Source organism: Euprymna scolopes, chromosome 2 (genome assembly GCF_053919585.1).
Source record: "Euprymna scolopes isolate OS-2025 chromosome 2, ASM5391958v1, whole genome shotgun sequence".
NCBI classification, from domain to species: Eukaryota; Metazoa; Mollusca; class Cephalopoda; order Sepiida; family Sepiolidae; genus Euprymna; species Euprymna scolopes.
In genome coordinates, this window is record NC_136483.1 from 70,355,752 (window position 1) to 70,370,930 (window position 15,179).

Sequence of the window (15,179 nt, forward strand, 5' to 3'; positions counted from 1 at the left end):
TAAAAACTGACTTTTATTTTTAATTAAGATTTTGCTTGATAATTTTCCCTAAAGATACTTATTTGTACTTAATACATATGTATATTGAAGAATTTTCACTTCGAATGCGATTTTCATAAGGGGCCCCATACTGTATAAACGCTCATTTTTCCAATAAAAAGTTTATGCATTTTTTAAATTTACCATCTTTAACCTTTGCTCTCTTTTAAAATGCTTAAAAATAATTAATATTGAAAATAAAATGTTTCCAAGTTTTAAATTTGAATTCATGCCAAATAGATTTATGACTTTTCTGCAAAAATATATCTAAATAAAGGAAAACAACTTTTTTAAATTTTAAATGAAAGATTGTGGTCACACAGAAAGAGGGAAATAGGAACCTGATCAGACATGTTTCTATTAATATTTAAAAAAATATTTTGTTGTTTCATTGTGCTTTAATATTTGCTTATTTTTTGATTTGTTGCTTTGCTCCATTGTTTCTTAATTGTTGTTAAAATCTCAAAAAAATTTGTTTTTGTAAATAAGTTTGACAATCCTTGGTAGTTTTTTTTAATGGAGCGCATTTGAAATCAATTGTTACAAAACACAAGATAAAGTCAAAAATAAGTTATCTGTCTTTGTCAGCATTAAGTCACATGAATAACCCTAAACTATGAATTCATTTAAAAAAGCTTAAACAAGCAAAAGAAATTCAGAAGGTTCTTGTCCAGGATTCCCTCTTAAATTTAAAAAAAAAAAAAAAAAAAAAAAAAAATCTGAACAATGTACATAACTGTGGCAAAATGAAAATATCATTTTCCAAAAGTCACATAAATTGATCAAGTAGTAATATTTTTATAAAGAAAATCATCTTTAAGCGATTAATGGGAATTTGTAGGCATTACAACATAAATATTGCAATGTTTGAATTATTGTTATCTCACTTGTTTGTTGAAGGCTTTTTTCAGAATGGTGTACGATAATTCTCTGATACTCATAAAATTTGATTTTCTTAATTAAAAATAAAACTACTTGATCTATTTAGGTGCTTTTTGGAATATGATTTTTCCTTTCATTACAAGTATATACATCATACTGATTTTTCTTTATTTTTGCTTTTTAATAATGGACAAGAAGCAAAATTCAATTTCAAATTTTCGTGTACCATATTGTTAAAGGTGACAGGATCTGTAGAGTTAAAATGGTCACCCTATAAGTTCTATCCAGATTTTCATTCTTTAACATTTAATAATTGAAAATTCAATAGGAGTAAATAATATTTAAACATTATATATATATATCGATTTACTGATATTTGACTTTATAAAATTTTCACAGGAAAACTGAATTAAAATTTCACTTCTGACAATTTGGTGCAACTTAATGTTTTATGCATTTGCAACAGTGAAATTTTCATTAATTTATGAGGTTAAATGTGTCCATATATATATATAGATGTTTTTATTTGTTTTTGTTAGCGATACTCTTTGAACGAATTCAATTATTTATAGTGCATTTTTACCTAAATGCGAGTTGGGAATAATTTTCCCTTTAACCAATTTGGTACCCCCTAAATGGGGAGCGGCATATATAAAAACATCTACATAAAAACGCGATACATTCAGTAGTCAAGCGAGGTGATCCCATGGTAGAGGTTTAGGCTTCTTATCATGGGGTCCTGATTTTGAATCTCGCTAGATTCAGCCACTCTGATGAGTCGTAGATGACGAAACATGTGTCAGTGGATATTTATATTTTAAAAATAATATATGTATGTAAAGTTAGATATGTGTATATGTCTCTATGTATAGAATTCACTCCTAAAATAATAAACTCATCAATTATGAATTTAGGAACATAGCTTCTAAGCATAAGGGGTGATAATGTGGACAATATTTAGTTTCAGTTTTATGCAAAGAGGGTAAAGAAAGGGTGAAGCCCTTTATGAAAGTTCAAATACATAAAATTTTTGTGAAATTTTAACAATAGGCATTAGACATTGATTAATAAATATAACGGCTTCTACAGAGTATTTTTAAATGATTTTAGGGAACATATGAGCACAATCCTCTATTCAAATATATCAGATTTGCATCAAATTTTACTTATCGTTAATAGACCTCAACTTTAAGAGAGTAAAAAGTGGATTGTGTTTACTTTTGGCAGCTTCGTAACTCTCACTTCCTTTATTTTGTGCTTTAATCCTCACATTCCATGAGTGATGTTTCTGACAAAGGGAGAAAATTGCTGTTTTTTGGATCAGAATTTAATCATATAATATTTATTATTGGCTAGTTTTGGACCTTGAAGTACTAGAGGTGGGGACTTACATTAATTGGTTTCATGCCTTGTCTGAAGCGATTACCATAAAAAAATCAAGTAAAGTTACCTAAATTTCAATTTTTTCTAAAGGCTCCTTAAATTTTAGACATGTTCTAGAATTAAAATCATTGATTAAAATTAGAATAAGGATTCCAGACATAAGGTTTAGTAGCATTATATGTTGATTTTAAACCAGTGGTCTAAAACTGTTCCGTTCAGAATTATTTTTATCCATTCTCGGATGGATATTCATCTACTGATATATAAATGATATCAGTTTCCTCCAACATTTCCACTATTAAATTTTAAAGAGATTGAATTCAGACCGAGCTCATCGGATGACCTGATAATTATATGTGCATTTAAAAGCTGTAAGTCATGCCAAGTAATGTAAACTTGGATATTAAAAGTTGAACAAAAAGTGAAACGACTGGAGCTGTAAATTGAAGCAAAGATTAATTTGAAAGATTTGTTCTTTCACTCAACTAAAAAGAAAGTCTTTTTAAAAATGAAACAGACACTACAAACCCCTCCTTCTTTCAGTTTCTGTTGTTGGTAGACTTTCTTCTTTGTTGTCTTCCTTTCCACGCGTCGGTTATCAATGTTACTGTCGGCAGCGGTGATCAACTTCTGTAAGTCTTGCGTCTTCTTTTCTCGTTCTTTCTTGCGCAATTCAATCTTTTTCAGTTCTGCAATTAAGTGTTCCTCTTCTTCAACCTAAAACGAACACCAAAAACAACATAATACTTTGCTTAGAACATTTTTGAAATAAAAGCAAATATGAAATTCTCTTCTTTTTTTTCTTTTTTTTTTTTTTTTTTTTTAACTGTGACTCAATGATCATCTTCGTGGTCATACTATGACACAGAACGAGTATTTGATGTAAATTAGTTAAGTTTTGAGTGTGTGATGCTATGACATAGCATAGAAAAAGGATGCCCAAACATGTTTCACTATGCCTTTTTTTTTACTTGGGAGTCACTACTTTTCAAGGCTTGAAGGTCACTCAAGGATAAGAGTTAATGAACGTAAAGTTGTAGTGTAGTAATCTTCTATATAAATAAAATGAACTCATTTTTTCCCGTCGGATTTTGACCTTAATAGGATTAAAAATCAAGATATTTCATGCAAATATAATATGCACAAACGGCAGAACAATATCTGAGGTGTGTTATAGGCTTATTATTTCTCAAATTCTTCGATAATCTTAGATTTCTATACTTTTTCTGCTGAGAAGTCACGGCCAAAATCGGTTAAGATCAATGGAAGTGGTAAAATATTTTCTCTCTAATAAATTTCTCCTCCCCCTGCCACCACTTAACACCGTTTGGGGATCGTTCACAAGGAACAGTTGAGAAGAGAACACCGGTTTGGCTTCGTAGTTCTTTCATGTGAAGTTATTTAAAATCACTAAACTACGCTGCAGTGCTCTGTGGCGTAGTGGTTAGCGTGCTGGACAATTCACATTATATTTTCACGTTCGCACCGACCTACCGTAGTCGTTTTTTTTTTTTTTTTTTTCCTAAACAACTGGAATGGACTTTTCTTGGTGGCCGAACTGTTAACGTTGGAGATATTTTTTTTTTTTTTTTTTTTCACACTTTATTTTCCTACTTTTACTCATGACTCTGGGTTTGATCCTTCCTACTTACCTACCATAACATTTTTGGAAACTCCCCCCCCCCCCGTCCCGGAAACAAACACTCGGGCAACGCCAGGTACCCCCGCTAGTTGTTAATAATGTAAATTGGGTAGAATTTGATTATTTATGGGGACATCTCAATAAGAACTTGTTTACATTGGATTTGAAGGCTACCATGTTGTATTCGACTAAGAAGCAAGCCAGTAGCACACTGTTCTACAGACGGGAAGTTCTGGGAAAGAAGTTTTGTTCATGGAATCTGAGTTTAGAATTAGGCACAGATAGAGAGTGGAGGAAATCATATACAGTGGTTGTAGTTAGTAGAGTATTTTTTTTTGAAAGTTTGACAAAGAGGGATTCCAACCTCTCTTGGGAGGTTGGGGTTACTCTGAGCTGCTAACTGTCATCCACTGTTCCCAACTTAAGAATGTTCTCAGATATCTCTGTCATAACTAGACTGTCTGTAAACTGTCGCAAAATTCATCCTCACCTTAAAACTGTTCATAAACTAACCTAAATATATCAACCTTTATGTCCAATCGTTTGTCCCAGTTACTGCTACACCTTGATTAACTAACAATCCTATTTCAGACAGCCTTTGTGTTTCTTGATGAACAACCTCTCTCGCATTTATGACAGCCTTTGCAGGCTTTGGTGAACCATTTCCCCTCCTTTTGTCTTTCTGCTTCCATATACTCTTGTTTTGCCGATCAACTTATTTCCTCTTTTTGTTATAGTTTTTCCTTCATTTTTTTTACTGCCTAACACTTTGCGGAGGGGGGGGGGGACGTGTCAATAGTATTACAAAACAAAGAAATACAAGAGTTTGATACATAAGAATAACCTCTCCTCTCATAACAAGAACGAACAAAAAGAGAGTGAGAGGGCCATGGCAAGAAAGGGATTTTTAAGATATGTCTCCAAAATGTCAACTAAAGGCATAGAACACGATAGCAGAAACCCTAGAAAACAACCAATTTGTAGTTTAGTGTGGCCATAAATGGTTGGTAACATTTAATACTAAAGATCACAGTTTAGTATCTGTTCTGATGCTACACTTCACCTTTTCTGTCCTCGGTCAGTGGAGGAGAAATCCTTCATGACTGAGACAATTTTTATTATTATTCATATTCAGTTCCCTTTTTTGGAGAGCTGGACTTTCCCAAGATGAAAAACCAACCTTGTGTCTTACTCTACCCTCGTGGGGAGGCAAATAAATAAGAACATTTAATACTACTAAGACTAAGCTTTTTTTCCTATAAAAAATACAAGAAACCTTCTAAATCATCAATAGCCATGACTAATTACACCCTATCTTAGTGCTCATCATTCAAACTTTTCAGCTTAGCATTTACAGGAAATATAAATTGGATCAAATACATTGAGGAGATTGCTAAGGCTGCTGTACAGAAAATGGGTTCTCTCTACCATGCTAGAAAATTACTCATAACTGAGAGTATCCTGTATCTCTACAAAGCCACCATTCGCTAATGTATAGAGTATTGTTGGCACATCTACCACTACTCTCTCCCTCTGAGACTGGGTCCAAAAAAGAGTTTCCAATCTAATAGGTCCTGCACTATTAACTAAGCTCCAACCCTGTCCCATCACCACAATATTGTACCCCTATGCCTGTTTTACAAGTACTTTAATGAAATATGTTCTGATGAAATTGCACTGTTACCTCCTCAATATAGATATCCCTGATAAGCCTGTCTAGTGGCAAAATTCACTACTTCATTATAGACGTTCCTAGATGCTGGAAAAAGCCTTCTACTTTAATAATTTCATTTCTCAAACTGCTAGGCTTTAGTATTTACTCCCCCTTTCCTGCTTCCTTAACTGTACTAACATGCAGAAATTTAAATGTAATGTAAAAAACCATCGCCCTCATCTCCTCAGATTATCCCCTGTAAACATGGTCCCACATAGTAACTCCTTACATCTGAGTGGTAATTGTACCATAATGTGTGGCGACGACACATAGACAGTATTTGCTGCAGTGAAATAGAGAGAGGAGCAGTAGGAGGTAGCAGGACTGGTGACATCACGTGGAGATAGCAGCAGAGCAGTAAGACAGAGAGAGTGGAGTGGGAAAAACGTGACGGCATGAACAGCATGAGAAAGAGAACAGACGACAATGATTTCTCGCTAGCTGGTGACAGCCCTGTCAAAATTTGTTATGTATAATGGAAAGCACCGACAGGAAATAAAAGTGTTTCTCAAACGAGAGGAAGAACAAAATGAGAATGCCTACAATAACGTTACAGTAATATATTATGGGTAAATGAGAGTAAAAACAAAATATATTGGAGTCAGAGGATTTGCCATAATATTGTGCAGTTTGCATGGATGTCGGAATTCTATAAACAACATTATTTTATTTTTAACTTGAAAATAAAAATTATCAAAATTAAAAAAATGGTAATATAGAGTTCATGGTGTAAGAGTGTACATGAGTTCCCACATATTCTTGGGGATTCCTGCTAATCTAATATATATAAATATATATATATATATATATATATATATTTATATATATATGTGATAAATCAATGAGATTTGAAAACTCACCTGTTTCGGCGTCCGGTTGAAGAGTTGAACTAACTGAAGTTTCCTCTTTCGTTCATGATTTGCATCAAATACCCAGATTTTAGGTTCTTGTCCTTGGGTGGCTCGGACCTGGAACAGAAGAAACAAAAACATTAAGAAAAAAAAATGTTAAGTTTGACATAAGGTCAGTTTCATGGCGATGTTCTGCAGGTCAAAAAGAAATAAGTTTAGTTTCCACGACAATGGTGGAAGAGGAAGGTATTTTCTTCTTGACATAATATCAGTGGCCTGTTTGGATCATGTAATGAATATACAGGTTTGAAAATACTTTTTTAAGATTGTGGCAAACTGGCCTAATGGTTATCATACTTTACTCACTGTCTATAGGTTTTAGTTTCGATCTCAACTTGAGAATTTTTTTTTTTTTTTACTTACAAGAAATGAACTGTTCGGAAAAAAAACATAATACTCGTATGCACATGTCTCAGTTTCTATCTTTTTTTTTTTACTTCATTTTTTTTAAAAGGAATTTAACGTAACGTTTAATACTGGGCAATGCCAGGTACATCTGTTAGTAATGAATACATCCATTTACTATAAAGACCAGAAATAATATGTCTCTCAGTGTAAACACATAAGTTATATACCAGTTATATCCACTGGGGAGTCAAACTGACGTATAACCACACTCTTCATTTATTGTATTTGCTTTTCTGTTCAATATATTTTGTTTACATTAATTACCGAGTTGTGTCTTTCTTCCGGACCCTTATACGGGCTCACAACACTTACTTTAACCAACGTATTGCAAATGTGGTAATATCGTTCTTTCAGATCTTCTACACTTCTGTTTGAATATTTTTCTCGATCCCATCGGTCATGGATGAGGATAAATCTGAGATCAAATCGTCGACATAGGTCAAATAAGTGGTCAGTTTCATGCCGTGTCCAGTTATCTTCATGAAGATGTTGTTGATACTCAAGTTCAGAATAAGTAGGGACATCTACAGTCTGCAAAAAAAAAAAAAGAACAAAAATTTTTTTTTAATGTTAAATTGTTGTGACATTGCAGTTGAATCTGCATGTAAGTTAAAAAATGGTGCACCAGAGTATGCTGCGTATGTAGAATTACATAATAAGAGGAATCATTTAAGCTGACACTACACGATTACAAGGTGGAACGATATAATTGTCACACTATAAAAGACAACATGATTCCATTTCCATTTGATGAAAACCAGTTTTCTTTTATTGTTGCAGATCACCTATGAGTTGCCCAGTTACATACAAATCCCAAGAGCGATAGGAGCCTTCTATCATATCTGAAAGTGACACAACGTTCAACAAGTGAGACTGGAGATGCGCCGCTGTAATACTCATTTTCCAATCCAAATTATGACAACAGGACCATTGCCAGTACCCTCAAAATGCATAGCTGGATTGCCACAAATAACAGGGATGTGCCCAGAGTAATGAAATTAAGGTTTCCAGTCACAGTTATATTCTTTGGTGTGGTTTCAAGTGAGGGCCACATCATGCCACCTCACATCTTCGAAGTCTGCTGGAAAGTCAACACCAAAGTGTACCTGGATGTGCTGAAGAGTATGATTATCCTCTGGTGCTTGGCTTCAGAAGGAGTGCTACGACTTTATACCCTTCTCTCACTCCCCTCCCCTCTCCCCCGACCCGCTGGACTATTTCGTTTGATCATACGTCAAGAACATCACTAACACCAAAGACAGCCTGATCACCACCATCCACCAAGTATTTGTTGAGCTCCTGTCAGCATTTGTGGAAAAGGCATGCTCCCAGTTCTGGACCAATATCAAGGCGAGATTGAGGCTGAAAGCAGCTACACTGAATAGATGTTAGCTCCACAAGTTACCTGAATTAATTTTTTTCAATAAAAGTTTTAAAATAAAGCTGTAGTGTTGTTTTCTTTAGGGCAACAAATTTATCGTTCCACTCTTTAGATAATTTTGTGCCATAAAATGGTCTGTCATTCAAAACGTAAATATTAATAATAAATAAATATTGTGTTTTTTTGCAAACAGATTTAGTTTTACTTTCATAGCAGTGAAAATTCTGGTTGTTCCTTCTGTATAGTAAAACGTTGTAGTAGGCATTTGGTTAAGTTTGTCGGTGATAGCATGAGATTGTTTTTTATGTATACAACAATGCCACCACCTCTAATATTTTCTGTCATAGCAAAGATAACATAATGATCAATATGGATTTCTGCAACTTTGTAATGTTTGGTTGTATCTTTTGAAGACATGCTTCAATTCGCCTTTCTTTGACATCAAAGAACAAAAATTCTATTGAAAAAAGATTTTTTTCTCTTTGCAATGAGAACATTTGTTAATAAAATTTTAGCAGTTCTTTAAGGAAGTGAAATTACCTTGTTAAATCTAGCAAATGGATAATCTTTAGCCTCGTCTGCTACTCTCCTCCAGTGTGAGAAAATGGTTCCATCCTGATTAAAAGAAAAAAAGAAAAATAATTATTTATAACCAAGGGGAGATAACTCTTGCGAACCACAGAAAAATTGCTCTAAAATTATAAGTTGATATTTTTGATATACAAAGTGAATAAGAAGTGTAGTGCAACATTGTTTTTGTCTGATACGCAAATGGTTTCATCAAGTAAGTTTAGCTTTCTGAACATTAGTAATTTCATGCTTCTGAATTTTGGAGATAAGGATTGATTATTCATATTATTTGGATTCTTCACACTTCTGTTCTCATCTTGAGCATGGCATCGTGGATAAAGTACTTAATTGTAAGTTATACTCTACTGGAGGTTGTAAGGGTGACATTCAAAATACAATTGCAAACTACATAGGAAATCTATCCACATGGCTGCTGCAACAAGAGCATACTACCTTTGTGGATTAAATAAAAGGTTCCGTTTGAAATTCGGTGCAAATTTCCCAGAGTTTAACAGAAAGATTTCAGAGTTGGACAAGATACACCTGAAGAAGGTTGGAGGTTACATTAACCGAAATAGTGTAAAAATAACAAGATGAGAACAGAAGCCCAAATAATACAAATAGTGATTTCATTACTCTATGAATATTTTCAAGTTTCAAAAATGGAAAAATCACTTTTAATCAGTTATGAAGACGGAATAATAAAAAAGATACACATAAAAGAAGCTTCACTTACAAGACAAATTTTGAGAGCTTAGCATGTGAATGTTTGGTACTGTTTTGAGACAATTTTTATTTTTGTACCTTTTCTCCACGTTAAAAAACGACCCTGGTGTCTAACTCTGTCCCGTGGGGAGGCATAGTAAATAGGTACATATAAAAATGTTTGGTACTTATACAGTCTGAGGCACATATGAACAGCACATTTCAAAGTTCTTCGATATATTTATGTATCAAGCAAAAAAAAAAAAGGATCCTTGACAAAAATTAAGGAAAAAGATTGCGTATAAGTTTAATTAAAAGTAAATATCAGTTTTCGTATTTTGCCAAGCAGAAATCCCATAAAGCAAAGGGAGGTAAGTCAGTGAAAAATAATGACAAAATACAAAAAATGATTTTATCTTTAATTAGCAAGGATACCTGGCATTGCCCGGGGGCAACCTGTAACATTTTACTATTAAAACTTTTATCTCTTTATCTATATCTATTTATCTTTCCATTTTTCTTTTATTCCCTTTCCTCATTTTCTACTTTCTCTCTCTCTCCCTGCTTCCCTTTTTTTTTCTCTGCCTAGCCTCCTTTCTGGACATACACACACAGACTAACTCCTTTTTATAGATTCCAGGAAAAATGAGTCAGCATAAAGAAATGAACTCCTTGTTTAAAAACTCAAAATGACTTCTCATTAGTTAGTACATAATCTGCTTGGAAAACCAACCCTCCCCACTTTTACTAAATCTGCGCCAGCTTAGGGTCAAAGCATGAATATTTTTTCTAAATTTTAGATATTATTCATCCGGGGCAACGCCAAACGAATATTAACTTTGGGAGTATTTAAGCTGTTTTTTTTTTTTATTAGTTGTAGCCAGATATCCAAACATAGACACAGATAATTTCTTTTATCTATATAGTAATACGAGTGTGTTATTTTGTGTCACGCTTACATCTTTTTTCTTCCGAGTGACTGTTGTTTGTTATGACCTTTCATTTCTTGTAATAAATAATTTTACCAAGAATTCTTCATAAGTTTGGATTTTGGCTTAGATTATAGCCAATGGCACTCAAGTCATCTATTTTTTTTTATAAATAATTTTACAAAGAATTCTTCATAAGTTTTGGTTTTGATTGTAGCTGAAGGAACTCAAGTTTATATATATATATATATATATATATATATATATATATATATATACACACATACACACACATTTTTATTTTCTTCATAAGTTTTGGTTTCAGTTTCAATTCAAGCTGATGCACCCAAGTCATATGAATATATATATATATATATATATATATATTTTTTTTTTTTTTAAATCGCAATTTTATAATATATAAGAATCGACAGAAAAGTCTTAAGCTTATTTTACCACTGGGCTACATCAGACGTCCCTGATGGCTTAGATAAATACTTTTATAGTTTTAACAAAAAAGCTACAATAATATAAGGGCATCTCCATTTACACTGAACATCCACAGACTGCCAGCATCAATATATTACATATGAAAGCGTACGTTGTGGAATTTTCACAGGTCCGACTAGTGTTATAGATTAAATTTCTACTTCATAATTTTTTCTAATTTTTGGATAGGATACTTATTTTTGCCTGATACAGAAGTATATTGAAGAATTTTAACTTGAAATGCAATTTTCATCTGTGCTTATTTATTATATAAAAAGCAACTGTTTGTGTGCATGTTTACATGTTCCTCTAAAAGTTAAAAACAACAAAACAAACACCCATTAAGTTGGCATATTCTTTATTAGCGTTGCCCTGAATAAATAGTATCTAAAATTTAGAAAAAAATCTTTATAATTCTCTGGCTTCGTTGGAGAAGGAAAGGGCTTGTCAATCTACTAATTAAAAAAAAAAAAAAAAATGCCAATTCATTCCTAGAGAAATCTATTACGTAAAGAGAGTTGTCTTTGTTTGTCCAGCTAGAGAGTAATTGGCTGGGTGGAGGAAAGAGAGATTGAGAGATAAAACAGGGCGATGTAGGGGAGAGAAAGATAGACAAATAGCGAAAAGTAGAGAGATAGAAGTTTTATCAAAATAACATGAAAGCAACATGATCCCTGAAAGAAATAAACATTATACCGGTTGTTGTAGGAGCAACTGGAAAAAAAATCTAAAACTATATTTATACAAAATCCTTGGAAGACCAGACTCCAGTGAAATACAAATAGCAGCCCTTAAGGGGACAACATCCAACATCTTAAAAGAGCCGTTGGATATAAATTTAACGCATAGTGAAATCAAGTGTTAACCTCAAGAGGGGGCTCCTTGATATCTTCAAACTAACTGAATTAAAATTAATTATTTTAGTAATGAGTTTGTGAAGATGTACTCTTCCTTTTTTTCCAGTAAATATACATCTACAAGATCCCAAGTATTAAAAGAAAACCCGAGAATGAAGGCGAAACGAATATGTGATTGTCGGGATGTAAATGCATGAAGTCAGAGAAAAACCTTACTTTTCGGGCAGGATTTGTAAAAGGCATCCATTTCCATGGACGGACTTTTTGGCTGCCAAGTTTAGCTTTTAGCTGCTTATAACCTAGGTTCATATCAGTTGGCAAAATGGGGGGAGAATCTTTCATGTATCTAGAAACAAAAAAAAGAAATAAAAATAAAAGTAAAAACAGAAAAAAAAGAACTTCATTTTAAAATTTTCATTTGTTGAGAAAAATTAAAAACAACAAAATATTAAAACCTTCCACAATATTTTATATACATTGATTGGTTCTTGTCCAAAATTCCCCCATATTTTTTTTTACAAGGAGTCATCACTTATCAAGGCCCAGAGGCCACTCGAGGAAAAGGGTTAATAAGTGTACAATGGTCAATGTGACAGTGACGTAGTAATTGCTAGTAGTGGAAATTTGGTAAATTGGATTACTTAAGGGGAACGGCTCATCAAGAACTTGTTTACATTAGACTTGAAGACAACCATATTGTAGTCAGCTGGAAAGCAGGCAAATGGAAGAAAGTTCCACAGAGGCACAGTTGGTTTAGGCATGGATAAAGAGTAGGGGGAAATTATTGATAGTGTTTTCAGCTAGACGAGTGTTTCTTGTGAAAGTTTGGCGAGAGGGGACCATAGACGAGCATTTGCCATAAAAATAACGATAATGCAGACACAGGCTCACAATGTCTCTTCTCTTTCAGGGCTCTCCGGACAAACTTATGTTTAGTTGACCTTTGACAACAATATTTTCATTAACTAGCCAAATGGAAAAGTCACTAGCCAAACCCACATGATTTTTAGAATATGACATCTTAGTTCTGTGAAGAGTATGTACATCAAAGATTTTTGTGTTTTTTTTTTTTTAAATAAGTGTAATTCTAAATTAACAAATTTTATGTTGAAACTTGAAGGTATAAACATTCTAATTTCTTCAGATATTTTTTTAAACAGCCTTCGTTAAAAAAAAGATTATATTGTTCTATTAAACTTTTATTGCTTAAATAATTTAACTTTGTTCGTTTTATATAAAAAAAAGTTGAAAAGATATTTTTATTCAGTAGTGAGCTTTGGAAGATTGTCGGTGAAAGAAATAGAATCGCCAAGAGATAAGCGTTTCATTATTTCTAGTCGTCACTTGGAAAAATCACTCACAAATGCGACTGTTTCACACAAAATGTAGAGCCCTGATTTTCCCAGTCACCTTGGCAACAGATTTGATGTCCGTGTTCCAAGAAAAATATCTACCATGTATGTATCCATAGTGAAATGAAAATAGCAAATTCCAAAAATCACATATTGATTAAGCAGCTTTATTTTTAGAAAATCAAATGAAGATATAACATAGCATGGACATACATAAGAGAATGCATGCGAAATGCAGCACCGGTAGGGAAAAAATGAAGACCTTAAAAAGATCATGTTAGAGATGAGGATAACATTCAAGATCACAGGAGGGTCATCCTAGTGGTAATGAGAGAATGAGGAAATAAATGTCATTGTACAACAAAAAAAGCAAGTTAAAGTTCTTTTCTATTCTTTGTTTGCTTTACGACTGAGGCTACAACATGTTGGTCCTCGAACATTACAAAGAGCAGCTATCTTGTCTGCTATTTTGAAAACAACCTAAAAAAAAAAAAAAAAAAAAAAAAAAAAAAAATGAGATAATGCAACAATTATTCATATTTACTAGATTTACATTGTAATGCCTACAAATTGCCATTAATCACTTAAAAATGATTTTCTTTATAAAAATAAAACTACTGATCAATTTATATGATTTTTAGAATATGATATTTTCGTTTTGTCATGGGCACATACATCATACAGATTTTTCTTTATTTGTTTTTTTAATATAACGGAATTCTTCTGGACAAAAAGCCATCAATCATAAAACCTCATACAAACAAATAATAAAAAAAACACATTTCGTAGATTCTCTCAAGTCAACCATCAATGATGAACTCGTTTCACTGTGCCTTTCAGATTTTAAATCAGCAGACTCTCACCACCGACAACCCAAGCATTTCTCAAAAGAAAAACCTTTCCTCTTTGAATGTGATGCCATGTTATACATCGCATAAACATTGCAAAACACTTTTTCCAAGCTATCTGGGTAAAAGCTGTTTGAACCCCTCTATCCTGCATTGACAGAATTCAAAATCAGCTTTGAAACCCAATAGGGGATGCCCTTTTCTCTTCCCAGCAACCTCTTTTTCACAGAAGAGATGTTGCTAGTCTGCGTCTGCTCTATTGTTATTTTCATGGCAACTGCTCGTCTGAACTCCAATCTATGATTCACCCTTGTCACCCTTAAAAAAAACATTTGACTAGCTACAACCACTATCAACAATTTCCCTTACTCTCTATATGTACCTACTGCCCACCTGTGGAACTGTGTTCCGCTGGTCTGCTTTCCAGCTAACTACAATGTGGTTGCCTTAAAGTTCAATGTAAACAAGTTTTTGTTGAGCTGCCCCCTTAAATAATCAAATTATACCAAATTCCGACAACTAACGATTACTACACTGTTGTCCTGATGATTACCGTATACCATTAACCATTATTCCTGAGTGGCCTTTGGGCCTTGATAATGTGGTGACCCCTCTTATAAAAAAAAAAGAGCCTCATAACTCTCACTTTCCCCAATTAGTCCTCACATTCCATGAGTAATGTTTCTGGTAAAGGGAGTTGGCCTCGATAATCATGTAATTTTCTAGGTTAACTATTGTTTTGAATGGGTGGTGTATGGAGATTTTCAATCTTCTCACAGTATTCATCATTCAACTTTTTTTTTACAAAGGAGTCCCCACTTATCAAGGCTCAGAGGCCACTCGAGGATAAGGATTAATGAGTGTATGGTAGGCAATGGAAAAATATCATAGTAATCGTTAGTAGTGGACATTTGGTAAATTGGATTACTTAAGGGAACGGCTTAAAGGTTAATGAGATAACTGGAGTTTTCCCAGAAAATCAGTTCTGTTACTTTTTTTACTCATATCATGTTTAATGTTTGTGTAAAATTTTAAAAAATTTCAAGGTGTTGTTATTGAGAAAAGTTCA

The 15,179-nt window shown here is 33.2% G+C and overlaps 1 protein-coding gene across 5 annotated transcripts in view; it reads right to left on the reverse strand.

Annotated features, from left to right (window-relative positions):
• Positions 1–15,179, reverse strand: part of LOC145292129 (DNA methyltransferase 1-associated protein 1-like) — a 33,083-nt gene that overhangs the window by 11,414 nt on the left and 6,490 nt on the right. For 3 of the 5 annotated variants that reach the window (XM_080138238.1, XM_080138248.1, XM_080138257.1), the window contains exons 4-8: positions 12,127–12,256; positions 8,901–8,975; positions 7,292–7,510; positions 6,521–6,628; positions 2,824–3,021 (exon numbers count right to left, since the gene is read on the reverse strand). In XM_080138238.1, the coding sequence (XP_079994364.1) occupies positions 2,824–3,021; positions 6,521–6,628; positions 7,292–7,510; positions 8,901–8,975; positions 12,127–12,256 (730 nt within the window). The remainder of the gene's footprint in view (positions 1–2,823; positions 3,022–6,520; positions 6,629–7,291; positions 7,511–8,900; positions 8,976–12,126; positions 12,257–15,179) is intronic. The other 2 variants (XM_080138266.1, XM_080138274.1) reach the window with 1 other exon arrangement.